Source organism: Perognathus longimembris, chromosome 20, assembly GCF_023159225.1.
Source record: "Perognathus longimembris pacificus isolate PPM17 chromosome 20, ASM2315922v1, whole genome shotgun sequence".
Taxonomy (NCBI): Eukaryota; Metazoa; Chordata; class Mammalia; order Rodentia; family Heteromyidae; genus Perognathus; species Perognathus longimembris.
The window spans coordinates 20,005,271-20,027,081 of NC_063180.1; the positions used below are offsets into that span (position 1 = coordinate 20,005,271).

Here is a 21,811-nt window from a genome sequence, read left to right on the forward strand (position 1 = left end):
ACATGAGGCCCTGGGTTCGATTCCCAGCACCACATATACAGAAAATGGCCAGAAGTGGCGCTGTGGCTCAAGTGGCAGAGTGCTAACCTTGAGCAAGAAGAAGCCAGGGACAGTGCTCAGGCTCTGAGTCCAAGGCCCAGGACTGGCCAAAAAAAAAAAAAAAAAAAAAAAAGAAGTGGAGCTGTGGCTCAATTAGTAGAGTGTAAGCCTTGAGCACAAAAGCTCAGGGACAGTGACAGGCTCTGAGTTCAAGCCCCAGGACTGGCACAAAACAAAAACAAACACTCTCCCAGTCCCCAGGCCACCAGGTAACCCTGGGAGTCATCACTCCTTCCAAAATGAGCCTTCGTTTCTCTAGGGAGAGGCTGAGAAAGGAGAAGGTGACACTGAGGGGGATGGGGGGATGAGGATAAAGGAGCAGCTATATAGAGAGGTGTGGATGTTTGTCCATCCATTCCTCTCTCTCTCTTTCTTTCTTTCTTTCTTTTTTTTTGGCCAGTCCTGGGCCTTGGACTCAGGGCCTGAGCACTGTCCCTGGCTTCTTTTGCTCAAGGCTAGCACTCTACCACTTGAGCCACAGCGCCACTTCTGGCTGTTTTCTGTATATGTGGTACTGGGGAATCGAACCCAGGGCCTCATGTATACAAGGCAAGCGCTCTTGCCACTAGGCCATATCCCCAGCCCCTCTCTCTTTCTTTCATCTTTATGTTTTTGCTAGTCCCGTGGCTTGAACTCAGGGCCTGAGCATTGTCCCTGGCTTCTTTTTGCTCAAGGCTAGCACTCTACCACTTGAGCCACAGCGCCACTTCTGGCTTTTTCTATATATGTGGTGCTGAGGAATTGAACCCAGCATATATACAAGGTAAGCACTCTCTACCACTAGGCCATATTCCCAGACTTTTCTTTCTTGTTTTGGAGTTTGAACTTGAAGTCTGGGTGCTGTCCCTGAGCTCTTTTGCTCTGCTACTTTTTTTTTTTTTGGTAGGTCATGGGGCTTGAACTTTGACCTGGACGTTGTTCCTGAATTCTTCAGCTCAAGGCTAGCACTCTACCACGAGTCATAACACCACTTCCGGGTTTCTGGTGGTTAACTGAAGATAAGACTTTCATTGACTTTCCCGCCAGGGCTGGCTTTGAACCAGAATCCTAAGATCTCAGCTTCCTGAGTAGCTAGGATGACAGGCATAAGCCACGTGTCTCTGTCCATCCTTTTTCTTTTTTTTTTTGCCAGTCCTGAGCCTTGGACTCAGGGCCTGAGCGCTGTCCCTGGCTTCTTTTTGCTCAAGGCTAGCACTCTGCCACTTGAGTCACAGCGCCACTTCTGGCCATTTTCTGTATATGTGGTGCTGGGGAATCGAACCCAGGGCTTCAAGTATACGAGGCAAGCGCTCTTGCCACTAGGCCATATCCCCAGCCCCCCCCTTTTTTTGTGGTCAGTTGTGAGGCTTGAACTCGGGGCCTAGGTGCTGGCCCTGAGCTCTTTGTACTCAAGGCTAGCGCTCTACCACTTGAGCCACAGCAGTACTTCCTGTCCATCCATTTCTAAACACCGCTAAGCCCCCGCCATGTGTCAGGGGCAGAGAGTGGGGGGGGGCAACAATTCCAGGTCTGGAGTAGGGAGGTTCAGAGAGATGAAGAGCCACCAGTACACCGTGTCCATGACGGACCTCATTGCAGTGATAGTTCTGCGTGATGGAGAGGAAGACGTGGGAGGGATGGGAGAAGAAGGGCCTTGCTTGTCCAGGTTCTCACTGAAACCAGATTTGCCCAGCTCAAAGAACCCAGGCTGAGAAGGAAAAGCCCCTCCCAGGCTGCGGATGCTCACATGAATCACGTTCTTATCTCCTAAATGGGATAATGACAAACTTACCTCGTCCTAATCACTATTTTGGACCCCAACCAGTTCTAACACCCTAGCAACAGGGAATGGACCAGCTGGCATCAAGGAGTCAGGGAGGTTAAGGGCTGGGAGTCCCCGTCCTTGGTCCTGTTTGCCTTAGAAAAGACTATCCCTGGAGAATCTCAGTTCTGGACAATCACCTATTGTACAAGATCTGCCTCCCCCCCCTTCCAGTCCTTATCACTTAGTTTATCTCTTTATCTTCATCTGTGTTTTGGTCTCTTATCTTTACATTGTTATCTCCTTTTTATCTTTTATCTTCTATCTACATCTTGATTCTCCTGCATTGGCCCACAATTTTCCCTCTTGTAAAATGGAGAATAATAATAATCATACCATCATGTAATCTCTGAGATTTGTGATGAGGAAGACATGAAACCATTTTGTAAAATGCTTAGCACAGAACATAGGCCACAGTAAACTCGGTTTCACAGAGCTGTTATTATTGCTTTTATTATTTTTATCTCTGGGAGGTCTCTGTGTTTTTCTGGTTGGCTAGCAGCAGTCTCCTAGTCTCCTCCCTTTCTGGCTTCCTTTTATGGGGCATCACCTTGCCCCTGGGCTTTTCTGGCAGGGATGTGGGAAGGGCATCTCAAGGCCAGAACTTCCCTTCCCTCTCTATCTCTAGGCGGAGTTTCAGGACACTTGCCTGGAGGCAAGGCCTGGCTCCAATCCATAAAGAGCCCCATAAAAACCCTGAGCCTGTCATCCAGGCCAATCAATGACTTCTGGTACCCAGGAGTTGGGGACCTGGATCCTGAACTTTAACCTTGACCCAAAAGTCCAGACAACTCATGCCTCTATATTCTTTCCTCGGATTCCAAATGCTTCGCTTCTTCCAAGGAGTGTAAGCTCTTCGAATCCCCTTCCTCCCTCAAGACCCAAGGTCCCAAAGCCAGCAAATCGCTCAGGTATGAGCCGCCAGGTTCCCCATTCGAGGCCATGCCCCCAAGCCCCAGCCCCCTTGGAACCTAGCTGCGATAAGCTGTCCCTGATGTCACTCATTTTCATCCAACCAATATTCAGTTTCTAACCTCAGAATACCCAAGGCACTTTTCCCGAGTGGGCGTGGCCCAAAGCCCAAAGTCGGACTGCGATAGGCTCTCGGAGATGTCAGACTCTTGCAGTCTACCAATGGGCTGAGAATCTGATAGGTCGGGCTCAGCTCTTGAGGAAACCAGTTCCGCGGGTCTGGGCCAAGGATTCTAGACATAGCTAAAGAGATTTCCGTGGGGTTTATGACGAGAGGGGGCGCTCAGGCAGGGCAAACCCATTATGTTTTATTGGAGAACCTAAGCCCAGAGATGTCAGGTATTCATTCATCCGTTCCTCCCATCTGAAGCCTGATTTTCCAGGCCTGTTCTGCTCCATGCATCCGCTCAGTCCGTTCTGCCTTCGTGAATTCCCACACTGATTCTCTCATATAGCCGCCACGCACTCGCTCACTGTTCACCCACTCACCCACTACTTAAATAATTCCTGAGATTTCTGGTTATGCCACGCCTGGTACTGGGTGACTCAGTCCTAGGCTCTGCCCTGCAGGATCCCTGGTCAGAGGGGAAGTCAGGCGCTGATGGACAGGGGGTGTGAGGAGGCCGGAGAATTTTTGGGAACTGACGTGGCCAGGAAAGGATTTCCATGGGAGGGGCCGTGGAGCTTTGTCTCGACAGGAACACTAGGTACCAGGCAAAGGTGAAGTGTGGGGGTGGTTCAGTGTCTAGGAGGGGGCACTGGAAGGCTGGGAGATGAGGAGGTGGGCAGAGGCCGGCGTGCAGCGTTTGGGATTTCTTCTGGTGTAGGGGGTGGGTGGGGAGGGGTTAGACAGGGGTGGGCCTGGCCTGAGCTTGGACCATGGCTGGAGGAATGGGACTGGACGTTCTGGAGGTGGCTCTGGCAGGGGCCTGGGCAGGAGAGGATGGATGCTTGGAAGAGGCTGAGGGGAAGAGGCGGAAGGATTGAGAGGAAAAAAGAAAGAAAAAAGAGAAAGCTGTGTATAACCTGTCTTCTTGGGAGGAAAAGATCCAGGAAGATTGTGGTTCAAGGCCAGTGGGGCCAATCAACAAGCAAGGCCTCTCATCTCAGCTATAAAGGCCATAGGTAGGAGGATCTTGGTCTAAGGCTGGCCCTGGGCACGAAGTGAGACCCTGAGAAATAACCTAACCCTAAAATGGCTGGAGGTGTGGCTTAAGTGGTGGAGCCCTTGCCTGGCAGGTGCAAGGCCCTTTCAAGCCCCCAGTATGACAGGGGGGAGAGAGAGAGAGAGAGACAAGAAAAGAAAAGCGATTAGGGTGAACGAGGGCCTCTGAGGAATCTGCCATCTTCACTCTTCCTGTCAGTATTAAAACAGGAATTCATCACCTCCAACACCACCCATGGTTTCTCATCCCTTTTATACTTCTGCAGACTGGTGTCTGAGCCGCTGCTTGTCCCTGCCGCCGCTGCTTGTCCCTGCCACCGCTGCACACGCGGACTGGCTGGGCGGAGGCCTCCATCGCCGCCCTCTCCCTCTTCACAGCTTGGCATAGTTTTCTGCCTATCAAGTGCTCATGGCTTACGGTCAAAGCTCTGTTCACCTCTGTGAAGCCCTCCCGATGACCGCACACACACACAGACCCGCTGCAACGGGGGTCAGAAGCCCCTGCAGGCGGGCAGAGGGTCCTGGTGGGTGGGTATAAGCCAGCTCCGGCAAGAGTCCAGGCCTGCAGCGCTGGGGAAGGGAGGGTCTCAGGCGGGCGAGGCTTACACTAGCAGGATTTGGGGTTGGAAGGGTGATGGGAGCACAATGATGATCAAGGGGAGGAAGGCCCGGGGAGGGGGCGTGTCCGGGACCCCGGCGGCGGTGTTCTAGGGGAGGGCGGCCCGGGGGAGGTGGGGGTGCTGGAGGGGAGGGCGGCCCGGGGAGGGGGAGGGGTCTGGGATCCAGGCGGTGTTCTAGGCCGGAGCCCGAGGCTGCCCTCTGCTGGACACACAGCCCCCCGTCCACAGGTGCGATGCCGAACGAATTAAATAGTTTTATTTACAAAAGATGACCTGCCCCGAGGACTAGCAGCAGCGGCGGGCCGGGCGGGGGTGTGCGCCCCGTCCCGGGGTCCCCCCCTTTAAGGCACGTCTCCCCAGTGCTCCGCCCGTCCGAGGGTCCCGGGGCGCGCTGGCTGCGGGCGTGGGCGCGGGCGGGAGCGGGAGCTGGAGGCCTCGAGCGCGGCCCCCTCCGCTCCGAGCCCCCGGGTCCCCCCCCTCCCCCCCTCCCCCGGGCTCAGGGCGGCGGCGCGGCCGGCGGCGGGGTGAGCACCAGGCGGATGCGCTCCACGCACAGTTGCGTGGCCTGGCGTGTCTCCCGGCACAGCGCCGCCAGGCTCAGGAAGCCGTGCGGCAGCCCCTCCACCACGCGCAGCGACACGGGCTGCCCCAGGCCACGCAGCCGCCGCGCGAACATCACCGAGTCGTCCAGCATGGGGTCCAGGGCGCAAGCCTGGGGGGGAAAGGGGAGAGTGAGGGGGGGAGAGCCAGTCAGCCACATCCCCCCCATCCTGGTCCTGCCCCCCTGCCATTCCCCCCAGGACCTAGCTTTTCACTGCCTTTTGTTTTTTGGTCGGTCCTGGGGCTTGAACTCAGGGCCAGAGCTCTTTGGCTCAAGGCTAGCATGGCTCCACTGAGGTCTCCCTGGTGGTTCAGGAGACCACTGGACCTTCCTGCCTGGGCTGACTTTGAACTGCGATCCTCAGAGCTCAGCCTCTTGAGTAGCTGGGATGACAGGTGTCTTTAAAAACAAACTTCCTTGGGTGCGATTCCTGAGGCTTTAGCTCAGGGCCTGGGCACTGTCCCTGAGCTCTTGCGCTCAAGGCTGATGTTCTACTGCTTAGGCTGCAGCTCTACTTCTAGCCTTTTGGGTGGTTTACTGGAGATGAGTCTCACAGGCTTTCCTTCCTGGGCTGGCTTCAAACTTCCATCCTCAGAGCTCTGCCTGCTGAGTAGCTAGAATGACAGGTGTGACCCACCAGTACCTGGCTATTTATTTAGGGGCTGGTACTGGGACTTGAACTCAGGGCCTCAATGCTCTCATTTGGCTTTTTGACTCAAGTCTTACTACTTGGGTCACACCATCACTGAGACCCAACTTTCCAACAACCCTCTAGTGCCCTCGGGCAGATGACTATTTAGGTTGGGCAGCCTGGCCTCCCTGTGTTGTTTGTCTTGATGGCACCCCTGTCCCTCCAGGCCTGGCCTGGCCTCCTCCCCCATCCTGCCCCCCCCCCCCCCCCCGGCTCACCACCATGTGCACGGGCGGCAGGGTCTTCAGCATGCTGTCAGGTGCCAGCAGAGGAGACATGAAGGGGTTCTTGACGATGGGCGCGGAGTAGAGGGGCATGCGGATGGCGCCTTGGCTGGAGCGCCTCGGGTGGAAACCTTCAGGGAAGGCGTTGCTGACTCCCTGGCTTCTGTCCTTGGGGCTCAGCTCCTCCTTGACCTCATCTTCTTCCCGTGGGTTCTCGGGTAGCAGGAAGAAGTTGACGTCCGAGGGTGTGTTAGTGCCGAGTGTCTCCACAGATAGCGACATCTCTGGGGTGTCAGTCGCCTCGGAGCTGCCCTTCAGGCTCAGTTCCTTCAGGGTGAGCGGGCTCTCGGGCTGGGCCAGGGCGGCTTCAGACACACTCCTGCGCATGGACTCTGGGGGGGGGAATCCGGGACTGTAGGACACTGCCATAAGCCCAGTTGTTTGTAGCCTCTAGCTGTGGAGGCTTGCAGGTCAGTTGGTCTATGGCCTGGCACAGGTGTGTGTGTTTGGTGTGGGGGGGGGGAGGGGGGGCAGTATATGCTGGGAAGTGCAAACCAGCCTATTTTGGGAGCATGGATACAAAGGCAATGGAAGCAGTCTTGAGCCCATGTGGGGCCATGTAAGAACTCTAGGAGGCGGATAGATCTATGAAGGTCACTGCCTGGTCAGTGTCCTCCCAGTTCTAACTGCCTGGGGACCCCCAGCAGGAGGCCCCCATCAGCTCTTGCTGGCATAGCAGGGCTGGAGAGCTAACAAGAGCCTCCAGGGATGCCTGCAATCCTAGCTACTCAGGAGACTGTGCTCTGAGGATTATGGTTCAAAGCCAGCCAGGGCAAGAAAGTCTATGAGACTCTTGTCTCCAATTAACTATGAAAAAGCTGGAAATGGCACTGTGGCTCAAAGTGGTAGAGCACTAGCCTTGAGCAAAAACAAGCTCAGGGACAGTGCCCAGACCCTGAGTTCAAGTCCCAGGATGGACACAATAAAAAACAAATTGTGTCAGGGCGGGACCCTCAGCCGAGGGCACAGGAGCCATAGGTGCAGTTACTGGGCTGGGCCATCAGGATGTCTGGCACTTGAGTCACCTCTCGGGGTGTGGGGCCTTTCCCAGAAAAGCCGTTTGGAAAGCAATTCCCGGGACTGTTGATGACCATGGGGCAGCCCCGGATGGCTCTGGCAGGGCCAGCCAGCAAGGTGGCTTGGGCTTCTGTGTGGCCCGGAGCTCAGCCTCTCTTCCCTGCTTCTGGGTCCTCCCCATCAGGGCCAGCTGGACTGGGGTGCCCGGGGCTGGCCAGGCCTGTCACTCACCTACTGGAGGTGGGGAAGACTTCTGGGACTTGCGTCCGCTCAGCTCCAGGAAGGAGTTGAGCCACGAGGAGGCCCCGAGGCGGAGGTCTCTGAGGAGCAGGGATGTGTCCCGCCGCACCAGCCCCATCATACCCAGGGCCTTCTGGTCCGAGTCGGACTGGTCCTCTGACTCTGTGCCTGGGGAGTGATGGAGGGCACTGGGTTGGTCTCCTCTGGTCGCCATCCAGAGACCCCACAACTTCAGCTATCTATACCCCAAGGGATCCCAAAACGTCTGGCCCCTTCTAAAAGAGTGAGGCGCTGGGCGATGGGTGGCTCACACCTGCCACCCTAGCTACTCAGGAGGCTGAGATCTGAGGATCCGGGTTCAAAGCCAGCCCAGGCAGGAAAGTCCATGAGACTCTGATCTCCAGAACCACCAGAAAACTGTAAGTGGTGCTATGGCTTTAAGTGGTAGAGCGCTAGCCTTGAGCCGAAGAGCTCAGGGGCAGAACCCAGGCCCTGAGCTCAAGACTCGTGACTGACAATCAATCAATGAATGAGGAGCCTCAGATCACCCAGGTGGCTACAGCAAGCTGGGTGTTCCCAGCACCCAAGGCTGCCCCACCCTGACCACGGGGGCCTCACCCGAATAGGCGCTGACACATTTGGACAGCACGCTGAGGGGCAGCAGTGGGTCCATGATGCTCAGGAGGCGGGAGGGAGAGGCGGCCGACTGCAGCGTGGTGACGGGGTAGGCGGCCATGATGCCATCGGGCACCCGCACCCCGTAGGCTGCTGCCCGGAGGGACACAGTGAAGCAGAGGTTCCCGCCCGCGCTGTCCCCCGCCAGGCATATCCGCTCCCCTGTGGAGCCTAGTTTGGGGGAGAGAGACTTGGTTACTGCCTGGCAGGGGGATAGGGAGAGCGGGCAGGAAGGGGCTTGAGCTCTGAGCTAGGAAAGTTGGGTTCTCAGAGGCACTGAGGGGTCCCCCAAGATCTTATGGGTTTCTAGTTTATCTTTTTAAAAAAACAGGTGTTTTCTCATATATGGTGTATACACGTGCCCCTCTGAGGGGAGGTGGGGGAGGGCACAGAATCAGTGGAACCTGGGTGAAAATGTGCAGCCACGGAGCCCTCCGGCCGCACTGGACATTTTTTTTTTGCCAGTCCTGGGGCTTGGACTCAGGGCCTGAGCACTGTCCCTGGCTTCTTTTTGCTCAAGGCTAGCACTCTGCCACTTGAGCCACAGCGCCACTTCTGGCCATTTTCTATATATGTGGTGCTGGGGAACTGAACCCAGGGCTTCATGTATACGAGACAAGTGCTCTTGCCACTAGGCCATCGAAAGTGAAGCAAGCAACTCCTGGGTGGAGATGGAGGGAAGGAGCGAGAACGAGGGAATGGATGACACTAAGCAAAAGGAAAGAAATGTTCTTATCACCTGTAACCCCACTGCATATCACCTCGAAAACAATAAAGTAATTAAAAAAAAATAGGTGTTTTGGGCTGGGAATATGGCCTAGTAGTAAAGTGCTCACCTCACAAACATGAAGCCCTGGGTTCGATTCCTCAGCACCACATATATAGAAAAAGCCAGAAGTGGTGCTGTGGCTCAAGTAGTAGAGTGCTAGCCTTGAGCAAAAAGAAGCCAGGGACAGTGCTCAGGCCCTGAGTTCAAGCACCAGGACTGGCAAAAACCAAACCAAAACAAAAAATAGGTGTTCTGTTGGGTGCTGGTGGCTCAGGCCTGTCATCCTAGCTACTCAGAGGCTGAGATCTGAGGATGGTGGTTCAAAGCCGGTCTGGGCAGGAAAGTCTGTAAAACTCTTGTCTCCAGTTAATCGCATGAAAAGCTGGAGGTGGCGCTGTGGCTCAAGTAGTAGTGTCAGCCTTGAGCAAAAAGGAACTCAGGGACAGCTCCCCAGCCCAGAGTTGGAGCTCCAGGATCCACAAAAAAAAAAAAGGTATTTTACGAGTGAGTGTCACGAATGAGTGAGCTCACACCTGTCATCCCAGCTACTGTGCAGGAAGCTGAGGTCTGAGGACCACGGTTTGAACCCAGCCAGGGGAGGTCCATTATCCCTAATGGACCACCAACATCCCCCTCATACCCCCCCAAAAGGAAGTGGTGCTGTGGCTCAAAGTGGTACAGCACTGCTAGTCCTGAGCACAAAAGCTCAGGGACAGTGCCCAGGCCCTGAGTTTAAGCCTCAAGACTGACTTAAAAAAAAAAAAAAAAAAAGCTAAAAATATACACAAAAAGGCTTGAGGGCACAGTTGGTTCCAAGGGGGTATAGCACTTACCTAGCAAGCGTGAGGCCTTGAGTTCAGCCTCCCCGCCCCCCCCAAATCTTTAGTATCTCAAAAAAAAAAAATATTAAAATGCCTGTCCCATAAGACAGGCTGGGGGCTAAAGCAAGGGGAAAGAGATGGGAGCAGGAACTTGGTGGTGGGGAGGGAAGGGGGGTCAGGAACTGGTGGTGGGGAGGGAAGGGGGGGTCAGGAACTGGTGGTGGGGAGGGAAGGGGGGTCAGGAACTGGTGGTGGGGAGGGAAGGGGGGGTCAGGAACTGGTGGTGGGGAGGGAAGGGGGGTCAGGAACTGGTGGTGGGGAGGGAAGGGGGGGTCAGGAACTGGTGTGGGGAGGGAAGGGGGCCAGGAACTGGTGGGGGAAGGGAAGGGGGTCAGGAACTGGTGGGGGGAGGGAAGGGGGTCAGGAACTAGGTGGTGGGGAGAGAAGGGGGTCAGGAACTGGTGGGGGAGGGAAAGGGGGGTCAGGAATTGAGTGGTGGGGAGGGAAGGGGGGATCAGGAACTGGGTGGTGGGGAGGGAAGGGGGTCAGGAACTGAGTGGTGGGGAGAGAAGGGGGTCAGGAACTGGTGGGGGGAGGGAAGGGGGTCAGGAACTGGTGGGGGGGAGGGAAGGGGGGGGCTGGGCTCACCGAGCAGGGCGCAGTGCTTGACCGCCCAGCAGTAGGCGAAGAAGCATTCCTCCAGAGCACGGGGGAAGGGGGCCTCTGGGGCCAGCGAGTAATCGATGGAGACAATGGGGGCCCCCAGCTCCTGGGCCCAGCCCTTGAGGTAGGGCTCGTGGGATCTGGAGGTCTGGGCCACGAAGCCCCCGCCGTGGATGTGGATTATCAGGGAGTGTGACCGGGGCGCCTGCTGGGGCCTCGTCCGCAGCTCCAGGCCCCGAGGCCCTTCGGACTTCACCAGGTTGTTGAGTTCCTCACTGTCCTGGGGGCGGGGAGAGTGTTGGGTGAGGCTGGGCGGCCTCCAGGATGGGGGAGCAGGAAGAAGGGCCTGCTGGGCCGAGGCCAGGGCCGTCCATACCTGTCCTTCCCGCAGGTCGTAGGAGATGAGCCTCACCAGCACAGGCCCGGGGCCTGTGTGGGCCAAGGGAGGCGAGATGGTGACGGTGAGCTTGGGGTCAGAGGTCAGTGGCATCTCGAAGGCCTCGGGTGGCAGGCTGAGCAGGCGGCTTACCCTCACTGTGGTGGATGCCATGTTGGCCAGAGACTGGGGGTGGGGTGGCCTGTGAGGGGCGCCCCGCATGCTGCCCAGCCCCAGCTTTTCCCCTCTCATGCCTTCCCCCAGGGCTCCTGCAGCTACCGTGGTGGTGGCTCTGGATGGGTCTCTGGGTCCTTGGGAGGGGGTCAGGGCCCTGTGCTCACCGACAGCACCTCGATCTCCGTGATATTCCAGAAGGCTTTCCAGAAGTGCACATCCAGGTTCTGGATGATCCGCTCAAACTCGGCCCCGCGCAGCTCTGGGTCGATGGCAAAGCGGCCGCTGGTGAACAGGGAGCTGGCAGTCACACCTGGGGGGGGGGGAGTTGTCAGGAAGGATGTCAGGGAGCCCCCACGCCACAGGTCGGGCTGGGGAGGAGGGACAGGAGGGGAGGAGGTAGGCAGGGCCTGGCTGGCACTCACTGAGGCCTGTCTCGTTGCGTTTGTAGTGCTCCCCAAAGGACACCAGCCCAATGGAGATGGTCTGCAGGAATGGCCGGATGGCGGGCGTAAACTGTGGAGAGATGGGTGAGCTGCATCGCCAGCTGCCCAGCCACCCAGAACAGGGCAGACGCCCAGGGCAGTGAGGGCAGGGCCCTGCATGTAAGCTCCTACTGTGTGCCGGGCATGGCTCTGGGCACCTTCACAGACCTGGCGATCTCCAAGGGAAGGAAGATGCCAAGCAAGTAAAGATGTATGCAAGCCAAGATGCCCGATGGCTCATGCCTGCAATCCTAGCCACTCAGGAGGCTGAGATCTGAGGATTGTGGGTTTGGAGCTAGCTAGGCCAGGACAGGAAAGTCTGCAAGACTCTTATCTCCAATTAAACACACACACACACACACACACACACTCACACACACACACACACAGCTGAAATGGAGCTGTGACTGGAGTGGTAGAGCACTATCCCTGAACAAAAAACCCCCAAAAGATCAGGGACAACACTAGGCCCTGAGTTCAAATCCCAGGACCAGCATAAAACAACAACAAAAAACCCCAATACGTTTGCAAAATATTATCAAGGAACAACTAATGATGTGGAGGAAAAGATGGCAAGGGAGGGGCCTCAGTGGATGGGAGGGCTCAGGCTCGTGGTCCAGTGCTGGGTTGGAGGGATTTGAAGGGACAGACGCCCCTTGAAGAAGGCAGACTGGGTGCAAAAACACAGGCAGCAGGGCTGGGAATGTGGCTTAGCGGTAGAGTGCTTGCTTAGCATGCATGAAGCCCTGGGTTGGATTCCTCAGCACCACATACACAGAAAAAGTCAGAAGTGGTGTTGTGGCTCAAGTGGTAGAGTGCTAGCCTTGAGCAAAAGAAGCTCAGGGACAGTGCCCAGGCCCCGAGTTAAAGCCCCAGGACTGGCAAAAAACAACAACAACAACAACAACAAAAAAAACCCAAATAAGCAAAAAAACCCAGGCAGCAGTGCCAGGCATGGAAAGCTGGGGTACCATGCGGTTGGAACAGGGAAGCAAATGGGGTCTCATGTAGGACCTACGGCTAAGGAATCCTGCATGGGGCAAGCCACCGGAGGGCCATGAGCTGGGGGTAAATACACCCAGGGATTTTCTAAAAGTGAGAGAGAGGACAGACCAGGGCAGGGAGGCAGTCAGAACCCAGAAATAGAGAGCTGATCAGAGATCGCGAGACGAGCACTAAGAGCCCAGGGCAGAAGCAGCTGTGCAGGGAGACTGCTCGGCCTGGTGATGGGGCAGAGATGGGGCAGACACGGCAGGTAGCAGATGTGGGCCAAGCAGTTAGGAAAACAACGAGGAGACAACATCCGAGGAAACTATGCCAAGAGGAGCCCGAGGTGAAGGACCAGGCGGGTTTACCAGCCAACACTAACCAAGGTGCTGGAGCAGGGACTGAGCAGTCACCAGCCTCTTGCAGGCTGACATTTTGGAGGAGGGAGGCAGGCCGCCATTATAGTGAAGCCGGGCCCGCGGAGAGCATCTGGCTGCTGGCCCTGCTCCTGGATCGGGGCCCAGCAGGCCAGAGAGCACTGGCCCTTGTGGCTGGGATACTGGTTCGGGCAGCTCCATTCTCTTTCCTGTGACTCTAGTGTACTACCAGGATCTGGAGAAGTGTTGGCTGGCTTGCGCTAGGCTGATCAGCATTTGTGGGCTAGGCATGGGTGAAGAGAGGCTCCCTGGCCGCTCCCTCCACCCCAGAACTGGGCTGCTGAGGAGTGGGAGCCTGTAGGAAAGTCCTGAGAAGTAGGGTGAGAGGTGGAGTTCATCTGTCACTGAGGTGGAAGGAGGCTCAGAGAGGGTGGGGGAGGACTGCATGGTCTCAAAGCTCCAGATGTTCCTGCTGGGGTTTCCCATTGCAGCTGGTGAGGGCTGTCAGGCTAGCCAGGGACACTCCACAGGAGCAACTTGGACCTCTACTCTGAGCCAGGGGCTCCCCCAATTCCGAGTCCCCAGATTTTCACATTAGTGGGTCTTTTTTTTTTGTCGGTCATGGGGTTGAAATCGGGGCCTGGGCACTGTCCCTGAGCAATTTTGCTCAAGGCTAGTGCTCTACCACTTGAGCCATAGCGCCACTTCCAGTTTTCTGGTGGTTCGTCGGAGATAAGAGTCTCAAGGACTTTCCTGCCCAGGCTGGCTTTGGACCGCAATCGTCAGATCTCTGCCTCCTCAATTGCTACGATTGCAGGTGTGAGCCACTAGTGCCCAACATGAATGAGTCTTTCTCTGACAAAGAGTAGAAGGCCCACAACTAGGGTGAGGGAGGGGAGAAAGGCCAGGCTTTCCTTTGTCAACAACTCCAATGGGCTCATTGGCCTTGTCGAAGGGCTTCCTAGAACTCCTGGAATTCCATAGCAACTTCAAAAGGCCCAGGTTACAGTCTGCTAGCTCTGGCTGGCCCCCCTCCTGCATTCCAGAATCCCTGGTGTGTGGGGAGATGGAAAGGGGGTGCTCCCACATAAAACGTGACCACCCAACTAGTGAGCTCAAATCCAGACAACAGGTGAGATCAAGAGAGAATGAACAGGACGTAAGATATCACAAGAAATGTACACACTGCCCTACTATGTAACTGTATCCTTTTTGCACAACACCTTGTCAAAAAAATTGTGTTCAATTAATAAACAAATAAATTTTTAAAAAAAGAGAGAATGAACAGGGGCTGGGAACATGGCCTAGTGGCAAGAGTGCTTGCCTCCTACACATGAAGCTCTTGGTTCGATTCCCCAGCACCACATATATGGAAAATGGCCAGAAGGGGCGCTGTGGCTCAAGTGGCAGAGTGCTAGCCTTGAGCGGGAAGAAGTCAGGAAAGGTGCTCAGGCCCTGAGTCCAAGGCCCAGGACTAGCCAAAAAAAAAGAGAGAATGAACAACCAGGCACTGGCGGCTCATGCCCAGCTACTCAGAAGGCTGAGATCTGAGAACGAGGTTCAAAGCCAGGCTGGGCAGGAAAACGTCTGCGGGACTCTTATCTCCAACAAACCAGCAAAAAAAGCCAGAAGTGGAGCTGTGGCTCAAGTGGTAAAGCATTAGCCTTGAGCACAAAAGCTCAGGGACAGCACACCCAGGCTCTGAGTTCAAGCCCCAGGACCAACACACACACACACACACACACACACACACACACACACACACACACACGAACATCCTGAGTCTCAGACTACAAAGGGGATGGATCCTGGGGAAAAGATTTCTTACCACACAGCAGATCTGGTTTAGGCCCATGGCTTTGAGAACTCTTAGTGCAGCTCTGCGCTCCCACCCACTTCTTTCTCTAACCTGCTGTCTTTTGAGTCCTGTAACACTCACCCTCATGGTTATTCTACCCCAGCACTGGGCCAGGCTGGAGATCACCGGTGAGTCCGTGGGGGCCCGCCGGGGCCTGGGGCAAGGGGCCTTACCTGGAAACCCAGGCAGCGGCCATAGAAGCAGCCTTTGTGCAGCGTGACATACTCGCGCAGGAACTCGGCGGTGATCTTCTCGTCACCCTCGAAGAAGAGCCCCCCTGGGCGGTTGATGGCCAGCAGGCGCTGCCCGTAGTAGGCCAGCGCGCGGAGCTGGGTGAGGGCGGCCAGGTAGGCCTCCAGTTCAGCCAGGTTGTGGCTGGTGCGGAAGAAGATGCTGCGCCGGTTGGCAGCCACGTAGCGGCACTTGTGCAGCAGGTGGGCCAGGCAGCAGCGGGCCGTGTGCACCAGGCTGCGGTAGCCGTTGGCAGGCGTCTCAGGGTCCAGGTCAAAGAGGTGTGCCACGCTCAGCAGGCGCCCTAAGGCTGGCTCCAGCCCCAGCGCCTGCTCACGCACACCCGCAAACACGCCCGACAAGCGCCGGGCTGTCTCCCCGGGGCCCTGACTTGAGAAGAAGGCCATGTTGTCTTCTGCCAGAGTCACCAGCGACTGTGTGATGGTGTGCAGGTCCATGCCGTGTGAGAACCGTGAGGCTGTGGGCAGGCGGGGGAGGCCAGTGAGGCAGGGCCCCCCGCCACCCCTTGCTCAGCAGGGCCCAGCAGCCCAGGCCCGACCCCAGCTCCCTCAGGCTCAGGCCTCCACCTGTGCCCCCTTCTCCTTCAGGCCCTCTGTCTTTCCCTTCTGTTGGGTTCTGGGGCTGAATCCCGGCCTCTTTTCTCTAGGACTCGGGAGTCTGGGGCTTCAATCCTTTAGTTCCTCAGGAACAAACTGTCCCGGCGCGCAGAGCCTTTCCCCCTTCCCAGGAGCAGGGAGCTCCAGCCCGGTCCCCTCTGCCCTCACGCCCAGGAGCCGGGCCCAGGCCTCTCTTCTTCAGGCTCATGGAACCAGGCCTTCTCTGTTTGGGACGTAAGCCTGCTTGTCTTGGTCTTCCCTCTTTCTAGGAACAGATATTTGGACCTTGTACCCTTGCTTGCATCTCTCCCACACCCTCCTTCTAAGAAGTGAAGAGTTCAAGTGCCTGTCTCCTGAGGTACTTTGTCTCTTGTTTAATCTCGGGGTGCGGCTGGGGGGGGGGGGGACGGCGGTGGGACAGCTCAGGACTTCTTTTTTGGTTTTGAGAAGGGACAACCAGCTAGTTCCTTCTCAAGACCCAGGAATCCATCCAGGCCTACCCTATCTTTCCTTCTTGGGCTCCAGGAGTCTGTCCACATGCCCTCCCCTCCAACAGTATTTGAAGGGGTTCTATCTTCCGGCCCACTCATTCCCATGGCCCGTTTTACAGGAGGGGAAGTTGAGGAGCTGCAAGGTACTTGGACAGCAGTAGAGTCGACTCTGCTCCTCACGCTGGGACTGTTTATCCCTCCCTGGACTTGGTAGGCCACGGCCTCTGGGTCTGCCCACTCCTTCCCAAAGCCAGCGCCTCTGCCTGGCTCCTGGGCTTCTGGCTGCCCAGTCCCTGGAAAGGCCATGTCCTCTCCCTTCCAGGCCCCTTGTCTCTCAGCTGGCCCGCACTCACCCCACCCAGGTCTCTTCTGAGCTGGAGCTCCCTGGGGCTGGGACTGCTAGTCTGTGGCTAGTGCCAGTAGCAGCCTGGGGCGATAAACTGTGGGAGGGACTTGAATGCCCAGGGTGTGGTCAGTGGCTCCACCTCCCACTCAGAAAGGACAGTGGGAGCCACGTGCTCTAAACAGAGGCTGGTGCCCAGCGCCCTGCCTCTCCCCCCGCGCCCCCCTTCATCCCAGCCTCAGATACACCGTGGATCCTGTCCCTGTCTGAGAACACAGGAACCTTGGCCACTTCCTTCCTCAGGACTCAGGAGTCCCACAGCCCTAGTTCTTAATGCACTGTCCCCTCTCACCCAGCCAGGCCGCCTTCCATCTCCCCAGGGTGGACTTGGGCACCCAAAGCTCCAGTGATCTCAGCTCCTACCCTTAGGCCGGCCTTGGCACAGGCGTCCCTCAGCTGTTAGGGGGAGATAGGCCAGCCCTGCCTCTCCCTCAGGGGAGGACAAAAGCTGATTAAGGACATTGCTACACTCAGTGAAGGGCCCTGGCTACAGGTGTACCTAAATGGGGGGCAGGGAGGGGGAGTGTTTGTATTTTCATCAAGCTTTTAAGGCAGAGGGTGAGGATCTTTAGGAAGATGACAAGATTACAAATACAAATGAGATACAGGGCACTGGTGGCTCACGCCTGTTATCCTAGCTACTTAGGAGGGTTGAGATCTGAGGATCGTGGTTCAAAGCCAGCCTGGACAGGAAAGTCCATGAGACTCTTACCTCCAATGAACCACCAGAAAACGGGAAGTGGAGCTGTGGCTCAAAGTAGGACAGTGCTAATCTTGAGCACAAAAAGCTCAGGGATAGCACCCAGGCGCTGAATTCAAGCCCCACAACCCAACCACCAAAAGAAGAAAAGAGAAATAATTAAGTATAGGGTGGAGGTGGGGGTGCTTGAACGGGAGCTGCAGGAATGCAAGTCTCGAAGCCTGGTTGTGTGCTTTTGCCAGTACTGGGGCTTGAACTCAGGGCCTGGGCGTTGTCCCTGAGCTTCTTTTGCTCAAGGCTAACACTCTACCACTTGAGCCACAGTGCCACTTGCGGCATTTTCTGTTTCTGTGGTGCTGAGGAATCAAACCCAGGGCTTCATGCATGCTAAGCAAGCACTCTACCACTAAGCCACATTCCCAGCCCTAACGTCTCACTTTCTAAACCTGGTCTCATTCACTTTCCACTCTGGGCTTCCTCTAGGTACCACTCGTCCCTCACAGCTTGCCTGCTGTGGCTGCCATCCTGGCCCCACCGATGGGGAACAGGGTAGGGGTCTTCATGAAAGATAAGCAGAGAGGACACCTCCAACAGAACCAGTGACTGGCATAAAGTGGTAGGGAAGGGCAAGGCTTTCCCAGGCCTGGGTGACTGCCTGACTCTGTCCTCTGCCCTGCTTCAAGAGGCTCCCCGAGGTCTAGGCTGCCTGGAGCCAGGAAGAATGGATGCCGAAGTTGCCAGAAAGTTGCTAAGAACCCTAGGCAAGAGGGTATTGGGGCAAAGGCAGGCCTACTGGGACTATAGATGGACATGGCATGAATGGGGCAAGGGTAAAGCTGAGAGGGCCTGGCAGGAGGGTGCCCAGATGACTGAGCTCAAGCCTTTTGGCCTAAAGGGCTACTGAGGCTGGGTCTGGCCTGGACGCTGGCCATATGACAAGGCAGGTGTCTGAAGGTGTGTGCTTTGTATGCCCTGCCATGATCTCTGTGTGTTTCCTACCTTATGAAATGATATTGTTTTCTTGGTTTGACAGTTTGGGCAGGTGTATAAAAATACATATACACATATATGTGCATGCATGCATGTGTGCGTGCACGTGCACACACACACACACACACACACACACACACCCCTAGAGAAAGGCCAGAGTAGAAAGTGAATGAGACCAAGTTTAGCAAATGAGAAGTTAGGGCTTGGAATGGGCTTAGTGGTAGAGTCTTTGACTAGCATATATGAAGCCCTGGGTTTGAGTCCTCAGTACCACATGAACAGAAAAAGCCGAAAGTGGCACTGTGGCTCAAGTGGTAGAGTGTGTGTGTGTGTGTGTGTGTGTGTGTGTGTGTGTATTGTGCACATTACCTCATTGTTCTAGCTGAAGCTCAGGGAATCATCTTGGCCACCTCCTCCCATCCAGTCCCTCAGCCATTCCTCTCCATGCTGTCCCCTATAATAACGTTGGGGCCCCTCTACCCGGCCTGCCTCCTTCCTGGACTATACTGTAGCATCCTTATGCAGACGACTGTAAAGCTCTGTGTACACCTCTGACTTCCCTCTGCATGGCAGCTAGAGGGACTTTCTAAAACAAATGTGAGGGGCTGGGGATGTGTCTTAGTGGTAGAGTGCCTAGCATGCATGAAGCCCTGGGTTCAATTCCTCAGTGCCACATAAACAGAAAATGTTGGAAGTGGCGCTGTGACTCAAATGGTAGAGTACTAGCCTGGAGCGAAAAGAAGCTCAGGGACAGCGCCCAGGCCCTAAGTTCATCAAGCCCCAGGACTGGCAAAAACAAAACAAAAAACAAAGACCCACAAAAATCAAAACAAATTTGAATTCCCACTCCCGACCCTTCATCTCCTTACTTCTAGGATCGAGCTCCAAATCCTGGATATGGCAAACCGAAACCAGGCTCCACTCTCCTCTCTTACCCTGCCCACCTCAACTTCCTGTTGTTAGCCTTCTTCCTCCTGCTCGCTCTGCGCTTCCTCTGCACCATCTAGGACTGCTTCCTCATACCTCACACTCTCCCTAACCCCCTGGCTCAGCATCTTAACACCTGCTCCGGCTTGGGTCAAGCTCCTGCTTGAGTGATGTCATCTCCTCTTACCTTTCCTCAGGATTTTCCTTGTGTTGTATTTACCAACAAGTAAGACAATAGTTTTTTTGATTAATATCTATGTCCTTGGCTCCACTAAGTCTGTCTGTCCTGGGAGCCCTGGTCTGGCACTATGAGGTGTTCAGTACATATCAGCTGGATGAATCTGAGTGACTGGAAACTTCTATGTCCACATAGCAAGATTGAGACACCCAGAGATCGCCAACTCTTGATTCCTCCTTGCCCGAAGGAGGCTGAGGGAGGCTCTCACTGTGCCTTGACTGGCCAGTTAAGGAAGCTCACATATCTCCGTGTTGTCTACTGGGAAATGGGGTGATCATAATGACATCGGCCTCATCCAGTTACCAGTAAGATCAAACTAATAATAAGTACTTCTTTGGCCCACATGGATGCTCTTGGGGCTCAGGTGTGACTCACCAGTCCGGAGTCCTGGCACCAGCCACAGCCCCAGGAAATGACAGGCAGATAACAGAGCTGGTAAGAATAGGTCTATGAATTTGTGAGCACTGAGCAGGGAGCCCTACCCAAGCAGATTCTTTCTGATGCCTCACGACAACCTTTCAGGATGCATGATTGTTAATAATCCCGTGTCACAGTTCACACATTCCTTCACTTATGAATCCAATAAACATGCTGAGTGCCTCTGGCATTCCAGGCATCTTGGGTAAACAAGGCAAATACAGCCCCTTTCCTGGGGAGTTCACTTTTTCAGTGGGGAACCAGCAATAACAATCACACCCACCTCTCCTGAGGGCTTGTTGGGGGAGGGGGGCAAACCCTCTGCATGTATTTGAATGTCAAACAGCCACCATGCCTACTGTAGATAGACCTCAGAAATTGGAGGCAGAGAAGCAGCTGCCTGGTGCTTCCCAGCTCCCAGCCTGAGGAAATGGGTCTGTAGCTGGGTCTGTGGTCCTCACTCTGGGTAAGATGACCTGCGGTGAAGCTCAGTGTGACAGGCAGGGCTCTCAGGCGAGTCTGAGCCTGTCTCAGCCTGTCCTTAGACCTCTGGGACAAGCTGTCCTTTCTATCCTTAGCTAATGATGTAGGTGGGGAGAATGAATTTGGGGGTCTCTGGGGCTAGGGAGCCAGGTCATGGTCTGTTTCTTTCCCAAAGGTCCTCCCCCGTATCCATAAGTTAGCTAGGATTTCATGTTTGTCCCTTCCTGAAGGTCAGTAACACCTGTTGGTCTGTCATCCTTTCTCGAGCCTTCTGAGATCCAGGGGACCAAGGGGATGGCCCTCCCTTCTCTTTAGGGATGCACAGCCCAGGGCTGCAAGGCCTCAGGGCAACTGGACTGAGGCAGGTAGGAGGACAATGAAGGGTTGGATGGATGCACTGACTGGGAGGTGGAAGGAGGAGGAGGTGCTGAGCTGTTCTGGCCCCCAAACATTTCCCTACTACAGGGCATCCTTTCCTCCTCCGACCCTCCCCCCCCACCCCCCACCCCACCCTCCCGCCTTTCAGCAACAGATGCTCAATTATCATCCTTCCCTACGATCTGCTCAAGGGGGGCTAGAGTCCTGAAAACGGGCGCTTGGATAGTTTCCGAAGGCAAGAAAACACTGAGAGCGGGCAGCGGTTCCCCTGGTCAGACTATGAAAACGGAACTCCGGCGAGGGAACCCCCGGCGTGGGGACAGGGGACGGGCGGGAGTGGGTCCGGTAATCCTCCCGCACCCCGCGCTCTCACAGCACCCCCTTTCTCACAGTGGCTCTCCCCACCCCCCACGCAGGGCGGCAGTGGGCCGGTCCACCGTACCCCCCCGCCTCGTGGCAATGGGTCCGTCCACTCGGTCCCCAGCACCCCTCGAGAGGTGCGAAGTTCCTTCCGGGCGGCTGCCCGCTCACCTTTGGCTCTGCCTTTGCGCCATCGCCGGCGACCGCGGCTCTTCGGCCCGTCTTTAACCTTCTTCCAAGTCAGAACCCCTAGGGGCCCCGATCCCCTGGCTGACTCCATCAAGTCTCCAAGGTCCCCGGGTGCTCGGCCCCATTCCAGCAGCCCGGACCCGCCCCCGGGGTCAATCCTCACGCCACACACCACCGCCGGGCCCCCGCGCCAGCCAATCCCAGCTCGCTTCCCGCGGAGCCCCGCCCCCGGCAGCCAAAGCCCAAGGCCCGACCCCGCCCCTTCGGCACGCATTAAAGGGACCGCGGCCAAGAAGAATGCAGACCCGGAGGCGGCAGAAAAAGCATCCCGCGGATGGCCAGAGTGGAGAGCCCCGGGGATGGGTGTCCCCCCTCCCCCCGGCGGGGACGCCCTAATCTTTTCTCACGTGCTGCTGCCTCCCTTATACTACTCACCTTCCCACAGAAGGACTCCCCAGAAAGCTGTTCAGCCCTCCTGCCGGGAGGAGGAGGGAGAGCAGAGCCACTGAGCCTCTGCTTAGGGGTTTGGGGAGGTCGAGGGCCGGGTGGGGTGGGGGTGGCCGGTGGGAGAGGGGGGAGTAGGCACTCTAGCAACTCACAACGAGGGCGGGGCCAGCCTTGGAGCAGGACGCCCCGCCTCCAAGTCCACTTTTTTGTCCTTTTTGCCTCTGCCCCAAGAATCAAAGAGGAGTTGAGGAGAAGGTGTGTAGCA

General features: G+C 56.2%; 1 protein-coding gene across 2 annotated transcripts; it reads right to left on the bottom strand.

Moving 5' to 3' along the window:
- Positions 1 to 5,150: 5,150 nt before the first annotated feature.
- Positions 5,151 to 21,251, bottom strand: Lipe (lipase E, hormone sensitive type). 2 transcript variants are annotated; one of them, XM_048369384.1, is made up of 10 exons: positions 21,082 to 21,251; positions 14,849 to 15,384; positions 11,394 to 11,484; positions 11,136 to 11,281; positions 10,795 to 10,980; positions 10,404 to 10,698; positions 8,109 to 8,336; positions 7,482 to 7,658; positions 6,168 to 6,565; positions 5,151 to 5,369 (listed from the first exon to the last, which is right to left on the bottom strand). In XM_048369384.1, exons 1-10 carry the CDS (start codon positions 21,188 to 21,190, stop codon positions 5,154 to 5,156), a joined length of 2,382 nt encoding a protein of 793 aa, XP_048225341.1. In that variant the 5' UTR covers positions 21,191 to 21,251; the 3' UTR covers positions 5,151 to 5,153. The 2 variants fall into 2 exon arrangements, with proteins under 2 accessions (XP_048225341.1, XP_048225342.1); XM_048369385.1 differs by lacking the exon at positions 21,082 to 21,251 and adding an exon at positions 16,368 to 16,568.
- Between the last annotated feature and the right edge of the window lie 560 nt (positions 21,252 to 21,811).

What these genes read in the sequence shown, in the direction of transcription:
- Lipe (XM_048369384.1), bottom strand. Translation starts at nt 21,190, where the DNA reads ATGGAGTCAGCCAGGGGATCGGGGCCCCTAGGGGTTCTGACTTGGAAG. An exon ending in GCGCAAAGGCAGAGCCAAAG is followed by an intron (nt 15,385 to 21,081) that starts GTGAGCGGGCAG and finishes GCCTGCCCACAG; the next exon opens with CCTCACGGTTCTCACACGGC. An exon ending in CAAGCACTGCGCCCTGCTCG is followed by an intron (nt 8,337 to 10,403) that starts GTGAGCCCAGCC and finishes CCCCCAAACTAG; the next exon opens with GCTCCACAGGGGAGCGGATA.